This window comes from Hyperolius riggenbachi, chromosome 10 (genome assembly GCF_040937935.1).
Source record: "Hyperolius riggenbachi isolate aHypRig1 chromosome 10, aHypRig1.pri, whole genome shotgun sequence".
Classification (NCBI taxonomy): Eukaryota; Metazoa; Chordata; class Amphibia; order Anura; family Hyperoliidae; genus Hyperolius; species Hyperolius riggenbachi.
This window is the reverse complement of record NC_090655.1, coordinates 146,595,598-146,619,234: the sequence shown is the minus strand read 5'-3', so window position 1 is coordinate 146,619,234 and position 23,637 is coordinate 146,595,598. Positions and strand designations below refer to the sequence as shown.

The following is a 23,637-nucleotide window of genomic DNA, read 5'->3' as shown; positions in this document are numbered from 1 at the left end:
ATAAGGAGGGTCGAATTCCAGCGAGTCGGGCTAGGTAGGTGGGTGCACTGTGAACAACAGGTAGGTATATGCAGTGATGGGTATTACAATGTGCACCTGTAACACACACACAGGTACCGGACAGGCACAGTGACACTGCGTGCGCTCACGTAGGTAAGTGGGTGCACTGAAGTGAACAACAGATAGTAGGTATATGCAGTGATGAGCATTACAATGTGCACCTGTCACACACAGACAGGTACCGGACAGGCACAGTGACACTGCGTGCGCTCACATAGATAGGTGGGTGCAGTGAAGTGAACAACAGGTAGTAGGTATATGCAGTGTTGGGTATTATAATGTGCACCTGGCACAGCAGTAATTATACCACCAAGGGGCCAAAGGCCAGCTGCGACTGACTGACAGGGCAGGTATATAATGCAAGTGGGCCACACACACACAAAAAAAAATAGATCACAAGAACAAGATTAGCTCTCAAAAGAGCTGTTGAGGGGTGCTTTTTTAGCAATAAGAATAATCAAGGAACAAGCTAAGAAGCCTACAAGAGCCTAACTAAGCTTTCCCTATAGGTCTCTGCACAACAGCTCTTCCTTCTCTAATTAATGCAGGCACATGAGTGAGTGAAAAGCCTGATGCTGCCTGCCTTTTATAAGGGGGGGAGTGGCTCCAGGAGGGAGTGTAGCCTGATTGGCTACAATGTGCCTGCTGACTGTGATGTAGAGGGTCAAAGTTGACGCTCTTGATGCACTATGGGGGCGAACCAAACTGCCGTAAAAAATTTGCGGTTCTCCGCGATCGCGAACCCCGGAAGTTCGCTGGGAACCGTTCGGACCATCTCTAGCTGTCATCAGGAGATCCCCTGATGATGCTTTTTTCACCGAAACCTGGATAGATCTAAATAGATCAGGATAGATCTAAATAGATCAGGAGGAAAACCTGAAACATACTTTTTTAAAGGAAGGGGGCATGCTACTAATCAGGAATATAATCACAAAAAATTGTAAGAGCTCAGATGAACCTTGTATTAAAGAATGGTTTAGGGGATGGAAGAACTATACAAAAGTTCAATGATGCCTACAGTAGAACCCATATCTAATCAAGAATAATAAAAGAAGTTTGGGGGAACATAAGAGAGAATCTTTTGGATACAACTACCCTCGATTAAAGAGAAGATGGAATGGATACAGGTCCTTGGTAACTACTTTGGGGAATACAGGAATGATAATAAGGTTGGCAGTGGGGAGGGGGGAGATGTGTGACATGACAGATTGTGTGTGGCATGCTGGGGAAGGATGGGGCATTGGCAACAGGGAAGACTCCCTCTTTTTTTTTTCTTCGACCACACAATATGTCATGGATAGAGGATCGGGTTGAGCAGGTGTTTTTTTGGTGGCCCTCATATTCCTTCCTGGTGTCTATTCTGAGTCAGTTTCCTTGAATTATGGGGTCTCTGAGGAACGACAAGGTGGCCTCCAGATTTGGACAGACTCCACTGAGTAGACGGTAGACTCTTCTTGTGGAAAATATAGCTGCCGCTATGCCCCCATTGTTAGATCGTGCTGCTCGCATAGTTCATTCTATCACAAACCGGCTTTTTGTGCCTATTGTCTTTTAGAAAGCAAAAGAAGGTCCCAACTAGTAAAAAATTTGTCGGATTTGCTTAGTGCTGGATCCCAGTGCTGGATCAGTGGCGTTGAGGACAATGGGGAACACCTCACAACTATAGAGAGGCTTACTCCCGTTTGTTAAAGATGTCCCTTTAGACTCACTTGAATGCACTGCTCATTACCTCTCACTATATCCATTTCAGATGATGAGCCTTCTCAAGTTTTCTGCATCAGGTCCCATGTCTCATACCAGATGCCATATCTGACTTACCATAACTCCCACGGGGTAAGAGTGGGTGAAAATGTGCAGCAACAGTAGAGATATGTTCTCCTGAAATCAAGTCATATTTAGAATAAAAAATATCAGTAATTGAGTATTTGGGGTGAACATAGCTTCCCTGGAAATTTGAAGATGCTCAGAAAAATGCCATTATTTTGGTACTTACCTAAAGATTCTGCAATTTTATATATTTCTAAAAGAGGCAATAAGTTTAGCTGACCACTATTATTATATGTGCTTGCTAATTTCCCATGGCTTCCACTATTGCTGCTAATTAAAAAAAATAACCTATTCGCTACTATGGCGCAAAAGTTTTGATGATTGATGAAAGTGATGATTGATGGGAACGATATAAGTCAATGGTGATTTTTGTTGTACAGCTGTTTGCTAAATACTGCAAATGAATGGAACTAGGAACTGTCACTTTGGAGAAATTGCAGTAGGTAATCAAACCGCTGATTGCCACCATATTTAATTACATCACCCTTTTATAATATATAGTATTCTGATAGGAACAAACTTATTTTTGAGACCAGCAAGCAAAGAATTGGCCTCTGCGATTCCAAGTCTAAAACAAATAAAGCTTAATTACCGTATATACCGGCATATAAGACGACCCCCCAACTTTTCCAGTTAAAATATAGAGTTTGTTTTGGGATATACTCGCCATATAAGACTACCCCTCTTCCAACGCACACCAAATTAAAATAAAAAAATCATGTACTGGTGCTGTGTATGAACAGATACTGGTGCTGTACTGTATGTGTTACCCAGTATATAACAGTATATAGTCAATTGACTTGTTGCGTTGGTCAACTCTCCTTGTCTACCTGTTTATCAGAGCGGTATGAAAGAATAGATTGCACTCCCTCAGCAGGGAGATCTGAGAGGAGGTAACAGGATAGGGCGTATCACCCCGCATCAATGACACCCGGCGTATAAGACGACCCCCAACTTTTCAGAAGATTTTCAAGGGTTAAAAAGTAGTCTTATATGCTGGAATATACAGTACATATTTACATAGTTAGATGGGTTGAAAAAATGACATCCATCCATACACCAGAAAACATGATACAACACTAGCCTACATCCTCTCATATTCCACTTTAACCAGAAGAAGGTGAAAAACCCTTACAAAGTTTGGACCAATTAGCCCTAACAGGGAAAAAAAATGCCTTCTCGACTCTAGAAGGGAATCGGATAATATCCCTGGATCAACACTGTGGGAAATTTGCTAGTAGTTACCCATACATGTCCTTCAATGTAAAAAAAAAAAAAGCATTCAAGCCCCCTTTAAATGCAGATGTAGAATTTGCCATAACTACTTAATTAATAGCATCTACTATATAATTGTTATAGTATTCCTGCCTCCTTGGTTATATTTATCAATATTTAGGTGTTAAAATTACCATCTATACCTTTCTTATGAGACTGGCTGCTCTGCTGACTTCCATAAAGCACAGCGTGCTAAATATACCTCTGTGGTGCCCCCTCCTGCAAGCGTCACCCTAGGATTCTGACTCCACATTTGCTCCAGTTTTCATTGCACCTGCTTTGATAAATTTTCTCCGCTGGCATCTAAAATTCAGGTAAAGAAACTTGGGGTGGACAATTTTGTTTATATCTGAGCCAGAGTAACAGTTTATGGTATCTATCATGTTAAAAAAAAATGTAATTTGTTATTAATTCTGTTCAAATACAGTTGTATATTTAAATTGACAAAAATTAAATATAATCTATATTTTTTTCTTTAATATTTGCAGAAATTGATGGCAATCTCCTCAGAGAAGTGTTTTTACCACATGTGGAAAGCTTCCTCAGGGCTCATTTTAACCCAATGTGGAACAGTTTTAATAAAAGCCTTCAAAATCTTCACGGAATGGTAAAGAATCTCTCAGAAAATGTTGAGTCCAACAGGAAGAAATTGGACATATTCTTGGAGAATATGGTTCCAAAAAAAGACCTTTATGAGCTGGGAACAAAATTTGAATCAAAAATTCAGGAAAATGTTGAAAAGCTTGAGCAGCTCAAACACGATATGGATAAGCACTTCCACACACAGCAGGCTGTGATCCATTATAATTTCACCATGTTTAAGGCAGACACAGATGTGAAACTCAAGAGGATCCTAAAGATGCAACAGACACAATATTCCTATCTGAACACTAGCATTGGTGAGCTTCAAAGAGGACAGGAACAAATTCAAGATGACCTTTTAGATTTAAGTCAGAATCTCACATTACACTGTGCACCAAGAGTAAGCGAGTCGACATCCACTACAACATCCCAGATTAATCAGACTCTTAAAGAACATGAGGAAAACATTCAGGAACTATTAACAGAGACTGATGTTGCTTTTGAGAATATTTCTACTTTAGAAAAATGGATTAAAGAGCTTCGTACAGACTTTAAAAAGAATACGGAAAGGGTCCAGATTCAGTTTATGGAAAAAAGCCTCATTATGGAGGAAAATAAAGACCTGATCCTTCGGCAGATAATGGAACTTAACTACACCATTGCCAACATGCAAGAAAGTTATGATGAGCTATTTCAGGATTGTGATTGTCACAAAATTAACTCGGATATTTTAGCTCTAGTGGAAATCCAAAGGAATTTCTCAAATCAATTTAGAGATATTCTATATGGTATAGAAGATGTGAAGCAAAAGGAAGGAAGTTCAAAGATATCATTGCAAAATACAGTTGAAGACCTTTCACTGGAACTCCAGCTTAATCGTCAGTCTCTAACAGCCCAGCAAGAACAAGGACGGAATCTCATGCTCATCACCTCACAGCTGCAATCTCAAGTGAAAAACATTACTAATGATGTTCGGCTTCTCAAGGTGGACAATAGTAGCATTTATGAGCATATTGAAAACCTTGATAGCTCATTTAGCTCTCTCCTAGAGGACGCAACAAGACATGAAAGGATCTTAGGAGCTTTGCTAGGTGAAGAAGCTGTAGAACTTTTCTCAGTAGATAACCCTGAGATACTGCATTTACCAATAATACAAATGTATGAAATGTTGAATAATACTCTGGACAGGTTGGACAAGCAACAGATCATGACAGATTCTATTATAGACAGATTGCATTTTCTTGAAATAGAGCCAGAGAAGCAGGATTCAGCAACTGAATCTACCATCTTTAATGTTGAACAGCATAGTGACTCTTTCCAGCAAGGCAATTTAGTCCACATGGAAGCAAATCAAGAAGCATCAAGGGGTGCTGATGACTTAGAATATAGCGATGTTGGGATTTTGAAGAGGGACATAAAGCAACTAAGTGAGAAAGTAGATAAACTGGAGTCTTCTATTACTGATGGACATTTTTATAGCAATGAAACAATTGAGGCTACATTACAACCACTTAGTTTTTCCGTTGCCTCCATTAAGGCTGATCTTTCAAACCTAAGAGAATTTTATAATGGACATATACAATTATTCCACAAAATATTTGGGAAATATGAGCATCTGGTTTCTTCAAATGTGACTCTTGACATTGCCAGGATTAACTCTGTCATTAACAAGAAGATGAAGAAATTGAAAGTGGCAGAAAAACACAATAAAAAACTGGATAAAAAGGAGAGTGAGGAACAATGGCAATCTGATGAAATATCAATATCAAATCAAGGTATGTTTTTCCATCATGGTTCAGTGGTCTGTAAAAGTACAGCAAGCACAATTGTATAAGGTGCTAATTGAAACAAAGAGTGCCAGTGCTAAAGACTAGTGATGGTCATCTCTAGGAGAACTCATAGAGAATCATGTGATCAGTTTGGGCAGGTGATAGATTAGTAAGTCTCTAATTTGCTAATCATGATCATGTGCTAAAGCAGGATGTGATCATAGCAAATCATACCTTTGCAAATCTATAGTTGATCAAACAAATCACATGCTTCTCTATGAGTTCTCCTAGACATGACCATTGCTACTAAAGACACACAGAAAAGCCTCTTACAAAGCAGCTGGGCAACGTGATGTAATGAGGCAGGTCTCTTCCCTCTTCTCTCTGCATATGCACTCAATGGCAGTTTCTTATTTATTGATGGACCTGCAATATTTTTACATGGGCTGATATGATTTACATCACATAGTTGCACTTTGTTTCTGTATTTAAAATACTGTATCTGTATATATGATTGTTCCCCTGTTTTTGGCACTGTTGCACTTTGTTTCATGATACTTTTCATTTATATGGATTGAGGTGCAGTGAGGGTCAATAGGCTGGACTTGATGGGCACATGTATATTTCCAACCTACATAGTTTAGCCATTCTAGCAATATTAATCCCTGTGCAGCTTAAAGGAGGCTGGCAATAGTGGGTGCATAGATACATAAGTAAGGACAGTACAAGTAAATACAATTGATGAATAGTTTGAGACATTACCAATACTGATACATTTGATAAAATACTACAGGAACACTAGGGAGAGGCCTTTACCTAGTGAGCTTACAATCTAGAGGGTGGAGATATCAGGGGAAGAGATAAGGTTTCAGTGGATAAGGAAGTGAGTTTGCAATTTTAGCTATAACAAATTACAAGCATATGTGAAGAGGTGTGTTTTAAGAGTGCATTTGAAGAAAACCTGTAATGAAAAAAAGAGCCACTGGGGGTGCTTGCAGGCTCCAGGATCATAACAATCCTGTGAGAGCCTTGTGCAGGCACACTTGTGGCTTTCATTCAAGCTTAGGCAAAAATAGAAGAGCTAGACACCTAGCGCCTGTGCAGTAGAGCGGATTTGATCAGTCTCTGCTATTTCCGCCTGAGGGGAGAGCTAGAGCAGCAGCATCCAGTGGCAGCAGACAGGAGAAAAACAAAACAAAAAGGGCAGCTTGGGACCCCCCACACACACACACCTTCCTATGGGCCCCATAGGGTGATCCCTACACCACTGCCTAGTGAGTGAACTGATACACCGGACCAGGTGGGTTTCAAAGGTGCTTTATGCGAGTCATAAAGTGGAGAGGCTTCACTCAGGGTCCACCCCTCCTGTGCGGATATCTGCAGTAGGGGTGGGCTTTGTAAACAGTAATGAATTTCATTTTCAAAATGAAACCAGCAAGTTCAAGATATCTGATCGGTTGACCAGCCCAATGAAGTTCTGTTGGTTTGTTCAATGCTAGCACTTTTCCAACGATAGCGGTACAACTCAGCAGCTATAGCATACTTCTACAGATATTCAAAAATACACATGTGCAGGTCTGCATGTCTTGCAGGTCTGTTTAGTTGTCAAAATGGAAGTTTCCTTTGCTGGTTCACTGAGAGAGGAGTATATGAAACTATGTTCTAACTTCTCAGACTCTCACATTAGATCCTAGCTTATAAATTGGTTTTCCTGTGCATATCTTTTGCAAGCTTCAATGTGATTTATTATTTATAGGAAGCTATTCAATTCAATTAGTGTAATAGAAATTGGAGCTGTTTCAGCATCTTTCCTTGGCAGGGAACTGGTAATAATCAAGAAAGCCATTTAGGAAGAGAAATGACAGCATTACCAGTAAGAAAGGGTTCCCCATGCAGGGCAAAACTAAGAGATAAAGAGATGAAAATGGTAGTATCATGCCAGCAAAATACATTACCAGGACAGACTGACATGGTTTAAAAATGCTCCTAGCTGTGTTATTGTACACTGCAAGTAATTGAACACAAATACATCAGATATGCAGACATATATAAACAGCCATTTGTAATGACCTTTCTTTTTGTGATCACTAGCATTAAAGTGAACCCGAGGTTTTCACCTAAACAGTTAATTAATTAAGTTAGATAAACAGTTGTATTTACCCCACTACTTCTATTATTTTTTAACTTTTAGCTATGCCAAGGCTTTATTTTATATTTAAACATTTCCAAAGTAGATTGAATGTTTTCTTGTCTCTGCTCAACGGCAGCCTATTAAGTGCCCCAGAGTTAAAATACGTGAACTATCTTCCCTGCCCTCACAAGGTGTATGCTGCAGGAAAAACCTTTATAGCTGTAATTTGCTTATCCGCGAGGTTTACTATATTCTCGACAAGGTCCGACAAGACTGAAATTGTCACTTTCATCCTTGAAAATTAACTCTTTCAGGCAGCAAAATAAAAAAAGAAAAATAAACAGCCCGGTTATTAACCCTTTCGGGACCAGCTACCTAACCCAGGCGGTTTTGCTGAAAGTGGGGGGGGGGCGCGTTTGGGGGCTAGGGCAGCCGGATCCCTGCAGGGTCTTGCTGGGCTGTGTCCCCCTGTGTGGCCAGGTGTCCCCCGTTCAGCAACTTCTTTCATTCCCCTTCCAGGCTCCAGCGACGAGCTGCAGCAAACCCTTCTGCTCCGGCCAGCATCTCTGCTCCTACTGCCGCTCAGTTCCGGGTTGTGGCTTGATTACGTCATCAAGCCGGGACACGGTGCTGACGTCAGAAGGAGCAGAGATGCCGGCCAGAGCGGTGGGGAGCGCTGATCGTCGCGGGAACGGCAGGGAGGTGAGTGGATCCTCTTCTTTCCCCCCCTACCGGTCGCGATGTTGCGAACGGTTCCCATCATGAGTGATGTCACGCTCATGCGCAGAGAGTGCCCGGCAACAGGAGTGCGATCTAGGACGCGCAACGCCGGGCCACCGCAGGCATACTACTCCGGGTCATAGCGACCCGGAATTAGTACAGGGCACAGAGAGATTCGCCCGGCGAACGGTTCGGGCCATCTCTACTGATCACTGAGGGGAGATGTCATCTGTCATATGACAGCTTAATCTCCCCTCTCCGGTGCGCATGATCGTGTCGGGGTGGTTCGTTAGCGCGGATGTTGAATCAACATCCAGTCAGGGCAGCAGCACCACCTGCTGGACATACATTTAACCTACGTCGGTCCCCAAAAGGTTAATATGTTTTGCACTGTACATACACATGTTTATCTCATCATGTGACGTCGCCTTGGGTACACTTTAATTAATTTGGACTAGAGGAATAAAACCATGGCCTCGCTTGTAGCATGACATATATACAGTATCTGAGCCTTCTGCTCCAAAGTATTTGAAGTGATTGCAACCATTTAATTTGATGGCCATCCCTAGAAAATTCTTAATGAATTTTGTAAATGGTTAATGGCAACACTTACATAAACAGCAGGATTTAATTTCAGCAGCCAATAAGCAAACATTTACTGCTTAAGCCACACCTAATCTGTGGCATATGCCTGTCAAACCTTGCTGGGGGGGGGGGGGGGGAGGGGGCAGTCTACTTAAGTTTTGCCATGTATTTTATAACAGTGGCGTAACTACGGAGCTTGGAGCCCCAGTGCGAGCTTTACGTGAGGCCACAAGCACTCTATTGATGTGAAGCCCCCAAACCTAACAAGGACAGTTGCAATGCCAGGGGGATGTATTTAGAGTGAGAAAACAGTTTGAATCACACCAGAAACCAGCATCCTTAACAGACACTACTGCAGCCAAACAGACCAACAGGGCAGGCAACTGATATTCTGTAAAAGGAAATAAATATGGCAGCCATTATTGCTGTTGCATTCCTCACAGCAATATGTCTCCTCCTCCACCCTCTGTTGGACAATACAGCAAAGAGATGGGCAAGTATGCTGTATGGGGTCTGCTAACACAATGTCACCCAAAGTAATCAAAAAAGATAGCTTTGTGTGTCTGAAATCAAAAGACTGTATATTGCTTTAGGATACTCCCTTCAAGGGAAGGTCCAAGCATAATAAAAAAATTAGTTTCACTTACGTGGTGCTTCTCCCAGCCCCCTGCAGCCATCCTGTGCCCTCGCAGTCACTCACTGCTGCTCCAGTCCCCCGCTGGCAGCTTGCCAACCTTGGAGGTCGGCGGGACGCATTGCGTACATTTTTACGCATTCCTGCTAGTGCAGGAACATTAACACATACATTTTTACGCATCACTAGTTCAATGCGTACATTTTTACGCATTAAACCAGTAATGCGTAAAATGTATGTGGTAATGTTCCTGCACTAGCGGGAATGCGTAAAAATGTATGCAATGCGTCCCGCCGACCTCAGAGGTTGGCAAGCTGCCAGTGGGGGACTGGAGCAGCAGTGAGTGACTGCGAGGGCACAGGATGGCTGCAGGGGGCTGGGAGAAGCCCCAGGTAAGTGAAACTCATTTTTTTATTTTGCTTGAACCTTCCCTTTCAGGATGCAACAAGTTAATTGTTTACCCCCGCCCTATAGATTCAAATGCGTAACAAGTGAAAAGATGACTTTAAAGTAAATGGACTGTGGCATAGAGCACCAGGAGCATGGGGATACAGAAAGTGGAATGGGTGGCAAAGACTGTAAGGGAAAGGCAGTTGTATGTGGCATATGTATTGAATAGCCAACATCAATGTTTGTGGACATGTTAGTAGAGTCTCTGAAAGCAGGCAGCTCCCAGTAGTGGACAACAACCTCAAAAGTGGTGCCTTGCCTTGTAAGCAAGTACTGGGCGTGTGGCTACTGTAACATCCATGTCTTCAATTCATTTATTTTGAAACTCAAAAGTATTCTACTTTGGAAGGAAGATCTCAATGTATTCCACCAAATATTCTAATAATTTACAAATGGCTTCTAGCTCAGTTTGTCATCCTCCATTCCTTTCTGTTTTACTACCCTGAACATGAGTGTTCCAGCTAGGCTCCAGGTTCTCATAAACATATGTGAGGGATTTATGCCTGCAATTATCTAATGACACAGGGTGTAATTAACGAAGAAGTCCAGTAACAAGCAAGCTTGTTCATTAAAGTAGTGCAGAGAAAATGCATTGAAAAGTATTCTGTGTAGCACTCAGCTTTTTACTGACCAAATAACACCTATCCTGTGCCCATTTTACAAATGTAGTTATCTAGATCAGAGCCGGCCTTTGGGGGGGGGGGGGCAAGTGGGGCGATCGCCCCAGGCCCCACGCTTGAAGAGGCCCCGCACTGCCACATGCTAGCAGCGCTGGTCTGCCTATGAGGCAGCCTGACCCAGCTTAAGCCTCCTTAGGCGGCAGGCGCGTCGCTAGGGGCATAGGTTCGGTGCACTGCCCACGAATCCCCACCCACAAGTGCCCTGACTGTTCGGCAGGGTTGCAGAGGCGCCCTGGACCAAAATGCTGCAGCAGGCTGCGAGGAGGGGAGCCGACTTCTACCCTCCCTCCCTCACCTCGGGGCTCCCCTCGTGTCATGCTGTTACAAGGACGGCGCAAGATACAGCTACAGGGACCGGCCTCCACTTCAGCAGACGCTAGGGCTTCAGGTCCACGCTGTCTCCTCTGCATGCTGCTCACTCTACTTCCGGATTCACCGTGAGCGGCATTACAGAGGAGGCAGTGTGGAGTGCAAACGTCTTCTGGAGACCAGAGCCTGGGAGGTAAGCTGTATCTTCCACCGCGCTTGTAACTGCATGACAGGAGGGGGGGGCCCTTAGGTGAGGGAGGGAGGGAGGGCAGAAGTCAGGCTCCCCTCCGTGCCCTCTTCAGCAATCAGCAACACTTTGGCCCAGGCGGCCATTCACTGCACATAAGTAGCCCATCTAACCTCCCCAACAGCACCAGCTGATACACAGCTACCTACCCACTCTCCCACCAGCCAGCTTTGTAGCATCTCTAAATACCCTGCAATCACCTACCCACCCTCAAACTTCACAGCCTACCTACCTACCCACCTATCCACCAACCAACCAACCGCATAGCCTACCTACCTACCCACCCACCCACCAGCCAGCTGCATAGCCTACCTACCCATCCAACAGCCAGCTGCATAGCCTACCTACCCACCCACATGCATAGCATACCTACCTACCTATCCTCCCACCCACATAGCCTACCTACCTACCCACCCACATGCATAGCATACCTACCTACTTACCTACCTAGCCACCCACCCACCTGCATAGCTTACCTACCCATCCACCTGCATAGCCTACCTACCCACTCACTCACTTGCATAGCCTACCCACCCTCAAACTTCACAGCCTACCCACCTACCAACCAGCCGCATAGCCTACCTACCTACTTACCCACCAGCCAACTGCATAGCCTACTTACCTACCTACCCTCTCACCCACATTACCTACCTACCCACCCACATGCATACCTACCTACCTACCCTCCAACCCACATACATAGCATACCTACCTACCTTCTTACCTACCCACCCACCTGCATAGCCTACCTACCCATCCACCCACCCACCTGCATAGCCTACCTACCCTCAAACTTCACAGCCTACCTACCTACCCATCCACCAACCAACCAGCCGCATAGCCTATCTACCTAACCACCCACCCACCCACCAGCCAACTGCATAGCCTACCTACCTACTCTTCCACCCACATAGCCTACCTACCTACCCACCCACATGCATACCTACCTACCCTCCCACCCACATAGCCTACCTACCTACTTACCCACCTGCATAGCCTACCTACCCATCCACCCACCCACCTGCATTGCCTACCTACCCACTCACCCACCTGCATAGCCTACCCACCCACCCGCATAGCCTACCTACCTACTCACCCGCATAGCCTACCTACCTACTCACCCGCATAGCCTACCTACCCACCCACCCACCAGCAGCATAGCCTACCTAGCCTCTCACCAGCCCACCTGTGTAGCCCACCTACCCACCAGCCCACCTGTGTAGCCTGCCCACCCTTCCACCAGCCAGCTTTGTAGCCTACCCACTTTCCCACCAGCCAGCTTTGTAGCCTACCTGCCCACCCAGCAGTCACCTACCTACCCACCCTCTCACCAGCCAGCTGTGTAGCCTTCCCACCCTTCCACCAGCCAGCGGTGTAGCCTGTCTGCCTACCTACCCTCCCACCAAACGATTGTCAGAACTGGAAGGGATCACTGTAAAAAGAAAATGGTGAGCTTCTGAGAGGAACTAAAGGTGAGGTAAGTATGTAATACTGATTTGCAGCTACGTCATGTGTTTTTTTTAAATAATCAGTTCAGGTTCCCTTTAAAAGTCCGTGCGTGTGGTGGTACAGTATATGGCCTACACTTATGGCGATAGGCCCTGCATACAGCACTCGCCCCAGGCCCCGCATACTCTAAGGCCGCCTCTGATCTAGCTGTTCTCAGTAGGGGCCACTTACCTTTTATGTAATTATGTATGTTAAGATGGAATTTGTTCTTTAAGAATGTAAAATGACCCTAAACTGTGTCCCTGTTTTCTCTTCTAGACTCTACAGTTGCATTCTTTGCTAGATTTTCTGAAGGTGCTGATGGCTTCAAAATTATCAGATTCAGCGATATAGTCTTAAATCATGGCAATGTCTTTGCCCCAGAAGATGGTCATTTCACAGCACCTTACAGCGGCATTTATGCCTTTGCAATTAGTGTTGATTTTGGTGTCGATATTGCGGAAGGTCGCCTGATTTTTGGAGGTTGGCAAACACTTGTTATTGACAATAGCAGCACTCCATCAGCAGAGAACCTTAAGCAAAAATTTGCAGTGGTTGAACTGAAGAAGAACGACAAAGTGTGGTTTCAATTGCTTAGAGGCTCAATTAAAAAGAACACACCAGGGACATTTTTGTTTGGCTACATGATCTTCAAAACGTGAAGGTCTCCCTATGGACACATTTTTAATGGCTACTCTAAACCATCTCGCTTTGTAGGACACAATAAACTGCATCTCCAAACTGTAACCTTCAGAGTAAATGCTTTCTAAGAACCACTAAATGTCACAAACTTATTTTAAGATATGGACAAAAAAGGAAACCGTCCTTCAGCACTTATCTGAAATTCTGTTATTGCTCTGATAAAAGGCCAATTAGGCCAGTTCTAAAAGAAACAAAGCTCCTTCCATAGCCAAGATATAATGTCCAGGACTGCCGACATCAGTGCAGCAGTGACAACAGTTTCTTTCTGCATTCAAAAATGGAAATGATTAGTAGAAAATATAACAGCAGTATATGTACATATTTGCTTTCATTTTCCTACTCCTCATTTGTGTATGTTACTTTATACACAGTTGTATATTTATAACACATAGTGATCTATAATGCTTCTTAAAGAATCTTCATACTTTTCCTTTACATTTGTTCTGTCCCATTTTAAATGTATTGGCAGTTAGGCATCATTTACACTTGTCCTATCATTTAATGCATGCGATTTCCTGAATGCAAATTTGTATGCAAATTTTTGGACTGTGATCTTTCCATGCGTATCAGTGAAGTTTATTTACATGAAAATGTAAACGTCAAAATTGAAATTTTCTGCATAAAATGCAATTATTGGTGTTGACAATAACTTGCAATAAACTCGTATCGCACATTGCACACAAAAAATACCTATAACACAATTTTAAAACAGAACATTTTCAGAAGACAGAAAAACAAAACAAAACGGGATGCCATTGAAATACATTAGATGTACAACAAATGCCAATTCGCAAAAATACAGTCCATGCCTTGTTCTGGATGCAGATGTCTATTTGGCACCTGCATGTCTTCGGGTGGCAATACATCAGTGTTAACTCTGAGTTCTATGCATTATATGTCCCTGGCAGTAGAAAGCAAAGAGATATAAGGGCCTTCAGCACTCAAATCTCACAAACATGCAAGCATATGTGCATATGTGCACATGCGCGCATGTACATAGATGAATACACACACACACTGAAAATATTTCCAAGAGTGACACAAACCGCAACAACTAAAGCATTGTTTAGAGTGAAGGATAACTAGTTTTTATTGTTGCCCCTCATTTTCTTTTTCTGGGAGAACTAGTTTTCATATTGAAGCCAGAAATCTATCTCAATAAATACCCTAGAGACAGATATTGAGGGAAAATCTCCTGAAGCAGGTGAGTTGGGTGCCAAGTTAGGTGTTAAAATTGGGTGCCACCATAAGACCGTAAAGCAAACTTTGGCTACAGGGTGTAGAGTGCTTTGTTTGGGTGCCTACATTCCCCTATTATATAGCTCACCTCCTATCAAGTTTTCAGAGTATATGAGGTGCCTGCATTTGGATATATTCAGATGTCCCATTCATCCACGAAAACTGATGGCCAATGCTTGGCTTTACAATGGCCAAGTCCCGGCAGCTGAATCAAACACTGCTGAAGGAAGACCATCAAAGGCATTGATTTTAAAATATTGGTGTTATAAGATAGGGTATGGGGAGGTTAGAGTTAACAGGTAGATTAGGAGGTTAGGGTTAGGCATTTAGGAATGGGTTTGCATTGTGGAGAAGATTAGGGTTAGGTGGTGACAGAATTAAGATTATGGAAAGGGGATGCATTAGAGAACTTTAGCTTTTAGGATGGAATTAATGTGAAGGCAAGGGGAAAATACTGGGGGAAGGGGGGTATTTGAATTAGACATTAGTAAGGAGTAGAGCTTCATTCAGGGATCGGAAATCAATAGGGAACATTGCAACAACTCTAAGGAAAATACTGCCCCACAACCATTTGTAGTGTATAGGTAACATTACCAGTATTCTATGTTTTGGCATCACCTGGTTTCCAAATTAACAGGTACCTCTTATAAATATACTCAATGGCCCTTAATCAAAATGAATTTCAATCTTATCTATCTATCTGTATTATCTAAGTATTAAAAAGAAGGTAAAAAAATAATGGCAGACTAATTTTGAATAATTTGTTGGGTAGGATCTGTAAAGGTATTTCATTAGTAAGATTTGAAAATATCTCTTTAGAGAAAACTCCTAAGAAAAGTTAATAGGATATGGCCCTAAGTTTCCCACATCCTACCAAAGTTGCCTATGTAATGCTTACTTACATTATCCTTCAGAGCTTGTTTAAGGACAAATGTAAATAGTACAGTAATTCATGCCAATCAATCATATATCAGTTTGGTCATAACTACTTTATTAAACAGTCCTGTAAGTGTGAGCAGGAGCTACCAGTATATCCATTATTATATAGGAGAGAACAGAGGCGCCAAAAGGATAAAAGGGGTTTTAAAGGAGCTTAAAAGCCAAAAATTTGGTAATTCGAGGAGGCAGTGGTGGACTTACCTCCTCCAAGCAGACACAACACGACTGTACATTCAGTCTATTTATTAACGAACTCCAGATAAAACAAAGCAACGCATTTCACGGGTCAGCGCCCGCTTCCTCAGGCAATAGAAAAAGGAGTTACAGCATCTAGGAAAACAAAGGTGCCGAGTGTTGTTTGTTTTGCTAGATGCTGTAACTCCTTTTTCTATTGCCTGAGGAAGCGGGCGCTGACCCGTGAAACGCGTTGCTTTGTTTTATCTGGAGTTCTTTAATAAATAGACTGAATGTACAGTCGTGTTGTGTCTGCTTGGAGGAGGTAAGTCCACCACTGCCTCCTCGAATTACCAAATTTTTGGCTTTTAAGCTCCTTTAAAACCCCTTATATCCTTTTGTTGCCTCTGTTCTCTCCTATATAATATTGTATCCACCCTGGGTGGAGGGTTGCGACCCTTTTCTACTATCTACAGAGAGCGACTTCTTATTCCTGAGTGAGGTCAGGATAATCTCCCCACCTGCCTTTACAGTGGTTGCCTATTGGTGACCCATGCTTGTGAGTATGACAACTATTACTCTTTGTCATTATCCCCTTTGTCAATACATACTACACTTTTGGAGCTCTTGGTGTTCCTCTGTTTATCTCGTTTGCAAGTATATCCATTATGGTTCTACACCAGTGAACACCCACCTTAAAGTGAACCTCCAGACTAAAAATCGACTCAGCAGCACTGAAAAGGCCTAGTGTTTCTTTAACAGTTTCACAGCATCAGAACTGTGTTTCTCTTATCCAAGCCTCATTTTAAGCTGCACAGAAGAAAACTGCCCGGGCTTTTTTTCCCTGATGCTGTGCAAAGCATGATGGGATTTCTGATGTTGTTGCTCTTGTTCTGCTGTTTTGGTGCAAATTTTTTTTTTTTTTACATTTTGAATTTGACATTTGAAGCCTAGCGTGTGCAGCTGGGAGGGGTTATCAGGACACAGGACAGTTGGAACTGTGTCTCCTGCTCCTTGTCACCTCCTTTCAACCAAAAAGATGGCTGCCCCCATGACAAAGATGGCAGCCCCCATGAATCACAAACAATTGCCTGTTCTTTTAAAACAGGGTGGGTAAAAAATTATATTACCTACCTACTCTAATTAACATAACTAATGTAACTTAATGACAGTAAGTTTGTTTAGGCTGAAGTTCCCCTTTAATGGATATACTGGTAGCTCATGCTCAACCTTACAGGTTTGTTTAATAAAGTAGTTATGACCAACCAAGCATCAACTTGGATATACTGGTAGCTCCTGCTCACACTTACTGGACTGCAAGACTGCAAGCGTTAGTCTGCTGGGTATTGTTTATCAAGTGAAGAATAAAGAATCTGAATAATTTATACTACTGAAATCCACGTTGATAATCTGATCTTTAGACTTCAACAGCTGTCACGTCATTGTTCTCTCTTATTTATTGTATGTACAGATAGCCATAGCACTGAACTGTTTCATATGTACTACTGTTATGTACTGCTGATTCTGTAATAATATTGTTTTGTAGTTTTTTATCATCAGATTTTATAAAAAATGTGTAGATATTTGTAGACAAAGGGATATTAGTTATTTTACCTTTCAGGAAAAAAATGCTCTTGTACAAATATATAAAAAGTTGTGTGTGCTCTGGAAGCACTTAATAAACGGAGCAATGTGAATTATTATGGGATATGTTTAATACACAGCTACGTTAATGGCAGTCTCTGAAATGCTGTTGTTTCTGAATTGTGTGAAGCGATATGCATTCAGGACCAGTGCATTGAAATGCCCCCACAGGGGGATTGGGATCCCTTGGGCAATAGTGCGGGGCTGAAGCTGTACAAATGTGTCGCTAGCCTCCAGCATTATGCCGCTATGCAGAGGACAGGTGTGCAGATGGAGCCGCACACAACAACCATCACGGAGCGTCAGCGATCGGCCCAAGCAGATCCGCCAGGCCAATTGGTCGCCTTCACGCCTGGGAAGATAGGGTGCCGCTGTACACATGATAAATTCTTGGCAGAGATGGTCATTATCACCCGTCTTAGCAGAGTTCAACCTAGGGTGTGTATAAGGCTTTGGAGCTCTGTTTGTAACATAGCCGGAGCAAATATTGAGTAAGAAGTTTATGAAGATCAGTGCAAAAAAAAAAAAGTTATCACAAATGTGCAGGCGTTACCTAGTTCAGCTATCAGATTTGGACTGTTATATAAAATAATAATTCTGATTAGTGCTTAAAATGGATGATACCGGTGTTGGCTAACTCGGCCCAGGCTGTGTTGCGGATAGACGCCTCTCTCTGCTGCCCCCCCTACAGCCGAGCGTCCTCCCTGGCCGTGGACCAGTCCCAGAAGTGGCGGAGGCAATGGCACTCCCTCTCCTGCCACACCCACGACCCCTGCCAGACATGTTGTATACTATGCACAAGATTTCAAGGTGGAGAAAGTGTGCTGCTTTTTACAGTCAATACGTGTGTGTGAGTCTGGGGACAGACGGAATATAATAGGGGGCTTTTATTAATTGTTCAGCAAAGAACAAACAAAAAAAATTACAAACAAATGCGCAGATGCCGCAAATACTGAATACAGTAATAGAACACGAAAATCACTGGACAGCGCCACAGTCTGATTGCACTATGTGCACAGCAAAGTAACTGCCTGGACTAATAGAACAGTACAATGTCACTGAATAAACTTAGTGACTGAACAACAGTGGCAGTGACTGCCTGCAACTAACTTAAGTTGATCACTGGCTGGCTGGCTTAGCTAGCTAACAAGTATACAGAAATAGAGCTACACTGACTAGTGACTACAACTAACTTAAGTAATCACTTACTGGCTAGCTAAATACAAGTATACAGTCAGTAATAGAGCAGTAGTAGATAGAATCAGTGAGCCTGCCTGCACTGCACTAAGCACAGCAATCAATCACTACACTCTCTCACTGAACTACACTGACTACAACTAACTTAAGTAATCACTCACTGGCTAGCTAGCTGAATACAAGTATATACTTCAGTATAAGAGCACTGTTAGGAGTAAAAACTCTATGTTTTTAGGACAAAACGCGCTTGCTTAAGCAACAAATGCCCTCGGAATGATCCTCTCAGTGCCACAGTCTAGCAAGGACGGAGCTTTTTAAGATGGACGCTGCTTTCTATACAGGAGGGAGGGCATAGCCTCCCCTCCTATGTTTGGTTGCTAGGGGGGCCTCTGATTGGCCCAGAGACGTCATTTCCACCTAATCACGACCTATCTAATCATGGCTTTTTGCTGCGATCACGAGCGTGATCACGGCCTGAATATTTGTAATCCGGTCTGCCTCGTGGCCGAATCCTGTGATTGAAAATCGATCACAGCTTTGGATTCGGCAGTCGAATAGTGGGAAAATGCCCGTGAATCACGGTTCTTCCGTCATCACGAAAATTATCCAAGCATCACTGGTGGTGAAGTGTGAACAGCACAAATGATTTACATAAATGTACATCTTCATGCCTCGCCATATACAAGGCCCACATTCAGGAACTAATGCTGATCATACATGTATTAATTACTCAAGCTATCTGTTGGCCAGGAATATATTGACTACAACATGCCTGACCCATGAACTTTCAATGTGGGGAAAAGCAAGTAGCTGTTCACTTAATTCTCAATTCAAATTATGTTGAAATCTATACCTAGATTGTAAATTAATCACTACTATCTGATTGATTTTCAATAGGGGCTAATCAATAGAGATGGCCCGAATGCAGTTATTAGTGAAGGGACAGCTGCTGGCAGACTCTCATAGGGAAAGATTAGTTAGGCTCTTGTAGGCGTGTTAGCTTGCTCCTGGCTGATTGTTATTGCTAAAATAGCACCCCTCAACAGCTCTTTTGAGAGCTATTACTGACCCTTGCTTGGCTAGCTTAATAGTGATGTATCACTATATGTTACCAGTGGTGCAAATTCAAGCCAAGACTATTGCAATATGGAGTCTGCCATTTTTATTTTTTTCTAAACTATACCGTATTCAGTATATTCAACAGCCATGCAAGCCAGTGGAGACAGAACTAATCATCTGCATCCCTGTCTCCCTGTTTTTGTCAGTCACTTATCACAGAAGATTAGTACACAGACCAGCAGGGACGTTTTTAAACACATGCATTCAAGGCCACTGCCTGGAGTGCCGTTGGTCCTGGTGGGCGCCATGCCCCTGTATAAAGCCCTGCCCTGAATTAAACCATGCCCTGGGCTAAGGCCCATCCCCACGGGTGTTCTATAATGCTTCTGGATAGTGTAAATTCCAGACAGCCGCCATTGTGTCTCCCTGTGTCACCACCCCCCCCCCCCCCTGCCTCTCTCTGTCCAGCTATGCCTCTTTCCATCCCCCTTTTTGCTTCCCTCTGTCTCCATGTGCCTCTCTCTGTTCCCTGTGCCTCCCTCTGTCCTCCTGTGCCTTCTTCTGTCCCTCAGTGCCTCCCTCTGTCCTCCTGTGCCCCTTTGTGCATCTTTCTGTCCCTTTGTGCCTCCTTCTGTCCCCCTGTTCCTCCTTTTGCCCTCTTTTGTGCCTCTTTTTGTCTCTATGTGTCTCCTCTGCATGCTTCTGTGCCTCTTTGTGCCTTGTTCTGACCCCCTGTGCCTCCTTCTGTCTCAATGTGCCTCCTTTCGCCCCCCTCAAAAATTGTGACAAAATGTCAAAATGAAATAAAGTATATGAATGGTTTACTTATGTTGGTGCCAGTCTACAGACAGTAATGAATATTCAGTGATTGTAATACTACACTGTAGGGGGCGTACCATAAAAGTCTGGCATACATGTAGTACGTATGGATTGAGAGTCACCTGGTCCATATATTAAAAAGAGCACAATAAACACCACACCAAATATTCTGTTCCTAAAAAAAAAAGTTTTGAAGTTACTAAAATAGTTTTGCTGGAATTAAGATTTCATATTATGTAAAATTACAACAGACTATGCTTCTCAAATACATGAAATACATCTTTGTTAATCAAGACTGATGACATAAAATTTACACCTTACCAGCAACAGCTGCTTTCAGTTTAAGTGGGCCATGAAGGAAGATTTGTGTGATGTTGAAGGTCAAGGTAAAACATAATACAATGCTGCCACCTAGTGGCTAAATTTAATAAAAGACATCAACAACACTTTTAAACTATGATCTGTGCCTCTCTGTTATTATTCTTTATTTACTGTATATTGCTCAAATATTTCCCACAGTGATTTACACTGTACATCAAACAGTTCATGTTAAAAACCATCCCTTAGAAGAGGTGATAATTTAATCTACAACATAGACACGCGTCTGGCAAACCAGCTAACTTTTAGTTTTTTTTGGATGCAATAGGAAACCAGAGTGCCCAGAAGAAACACACAGATAATAAAACATTTACACAGATAGTGTCTTCACCAATACTCAAATATTGGACCCAGCTTATTTTGTGTAGGTCCCTCTTGTGCCACTAGGAGAGCTCTAACCCATCTAGACATGGATCCCACAAGATGTTATTTGGCACCAAGAAGTTTGCAGGCAGCAGATCCGTCACCTTAATGTACCCTTACATTAAGTGAGTTCCCATCAAAAGATAAAGCAATCAACAGTATTACTTGATCAAAAACAGCTTGGTCAATCAACAGTAGATCAACTAGTGGGCCACACCACTTCAAGCAATAGTCCCCCACTTCACCAACAAAATTGTCTCCATTTGTAAGGAAACATCCAGCCTTCAATCCTCCACCCTAGCCTCTCCTCACCTTCTTCACTCCTACTACCATTAACCCTTTCCACTCGGAGTTCTTTCCTAAAGGAAGTCGCTTCTGCTCTGAGTTTTTTTTTTTTAAGAAATGTACTCTCCCTCTTACTCTCTCTCTCATTTTAACATGGAACGTAACACCGTAACATGGTATATCTTATTTTAAAGAACACATTATAACGTTTCATTTGATACCTTATTTGGACAGTTTGGCATCTTCTATTGGCTGGTAGCAGAGGAGAAAGCCAAGGTATGGTAAATTGAAAAAGTTTCCTGGGTGTAATCCGGGCCTGCGTGAGCAAGTTTCGCAATAATAGGTGGTTTTATGCCCACCACTCGGGGTCTTACTGTCCTTACACACAATGCAATCGTTGGTATTTTGATTGGGCAGATTAGCAATAAAATACTGGCTACTATTTACACCCTCCCCCAGTCCATTCCATAGGATTCCATTGATTCCCTATGCAACTTTGCAGGCAATCTGCATGGAATCTGGATAGAACCTGCCTAAACGAATCAGGAACAATTTTTTATTTAAAAAAAAAAAAGCCAGGAAACGGAAGTGACATTTAAATATAAATGTCACTTCCTGCCAGCCGGGATCGTGGAGGGGCTGGGGGGCACTGACTGTGTGGGCATGTAGATTTACATGCCCACTAAGGTGAGGAGCAAGATCGGGGTTTTCGGGGGGTCCAGGTGCACCGCAAACAGCACTTGAACAAATGTCCCGCTTAGCGGGACATACGAGCGCAAAGGGTTAAGGAAGTCGACCACCTACTGCAGACCCATAGCACTACCTCCCCCTTGACCCTTCTGACTCCGTCCTTACTTCTCGGATTTGGCCCCAGTTCTCACTGCCCTATTTGACCTCTCCCTATCCATAGGCACCTTCCCCTCAGACTTCAAGCAGGATACTGTACTACCCCTGCTCAAAAAACCCTCCCTCGACCCCTCATAACCCTCCAACTACCGCCCTATCTCCCTCCTCCCCTTTGTGAACCAGACACTCAAGGAGTTTTGAGGCAAGTGCCTGACCCAGTACCTCATTGCCAACTCCCTGCTAGATCCACTGCAATTTGGATTTTGGCCTGCCCACTCAACCCAAAACAGCTCTCAAAAGCAGTAAATGACCTCGCCTTAAAGAGACTCTGTAACAAAAATTGCATCCTGTTTTTTATCATCCTACAAGTTCCAAAAGCTATTCTAATGTGTTCTGGCTTACTGCAGCACTTTCTACTATAACAGTCTCTGTAACAAATCAATGTATCTTTCCCCTGTCAGACTTGTCGGCCTGTGTCTGGAAGGCTGCCAAGTTCTTCAGTGTTGTGGTTCTGTGATGAATCTCCCCCCTCTAGGCCCCTCTCTGCACACTGCCTGTGTGTTATTTAGATTATGGCAGATTCTCTTTTCTCTCTTACAAGCTGCATAAATCGTCCTCTGAGCTGGCTGGGCTTTCACATACTGAGGATTACAGACAAGGGCAAAGCTGTTTGCAAGAAGAAAAGAGCAGCCTGAAACTTCAGTGCATGAGAGCAGAAGGGGGAAAGAAACACACAATGATCTCTTGAGATACAAAAGGAAGGGTGTATACAGCCTGCTTGTGGATGGATGTATTTTCTATGTGTGGACATGCTGTACATCAACCTACTTCCTGTTTTGGTGGCCATTTTGTTTGTTTATAAACAAACTTTTTAAAACTGTTTTTAACCACTTTTAATGCGGCAGGGAGCGGAGAAATTGTGACAGAGGGTAATAGGAGATGTCCCCTAACGCACTGGTATGTTTACTTTTGTGCGATTTTAACAATGCGGATTCTCTTTAAGGTGGCCACACACGATACAATAAAATTATCCGATTTTACGGCAATTCGATAAAAAACGATCGTATCTCCCGGAAAATCGAAATCGTTTTTTTCATTTGACTGAAAAATACGATCGGATTTCCCGTTTTCTTCGATTTTAATCGATCCAGAATGCCAGATATTTTTCTTCAATCTTTCTAAAGATTATATGGTGTGTGTTGGATTGTCAATTTATTAATATACACACCCTAGCA

General features: G+C 42.9%; 2 protein-coding genes across 4 annotated transcripts in view; one reads left to right on the top strand and one right to left on the bottom strand.

Annotated features, from left to right (window-relative positions):
- Positions 1 to 15,773, top strand: part of MMRN2 (multimerin 2) — a 79,654-nt gene extending 63,881 nt beyond the window's left edge. Inside the window, exons 6-7 of the mRNA XM_068258607.1 lie at positions 3,651 to 5,519; positions 13,037 to 15,773. Of these exons, the coding sequence (XP_068114708.1) occupies positions 3,651 to 5,519; positions 13,037 to 13,419 (2,252 nt within the window). The 3' untranslated portion in view covers positions 13,420 to 15,773. The remainder of the gene's footprint in view (positions 1 to 3,650; positions 5,520 to 13,036) is intronic.
- The window catches only part of BMPR1A (bone morphogenetic protein receptor type 1A), a 348,175-nt gene that overhangs the window by 105,605 nt on the left and 218,933 nt on the right, over positions 1 to 23,637 (bottom strand). Inside the window, exon 14 of one of the 3 annotated variants that reach the window (XM_068258613.1) lies at positions 13,602 to 13,724. The exons of the other annotated variants lie outside the window; for them this stretch is intronic. Coding sequence (XP_068114714.1) covers positions 13,697 to 13,724 — 28 coding nt within the window. The 3' untranslated portion in view covers positions 13,602 to 13,696. Of the gene's footprint in view, positions 1 to 13,601; positions 13,725 to 23,637 lie in introns of those variants that run through there. 3 annotated transcript variants of the gene reach the window in all.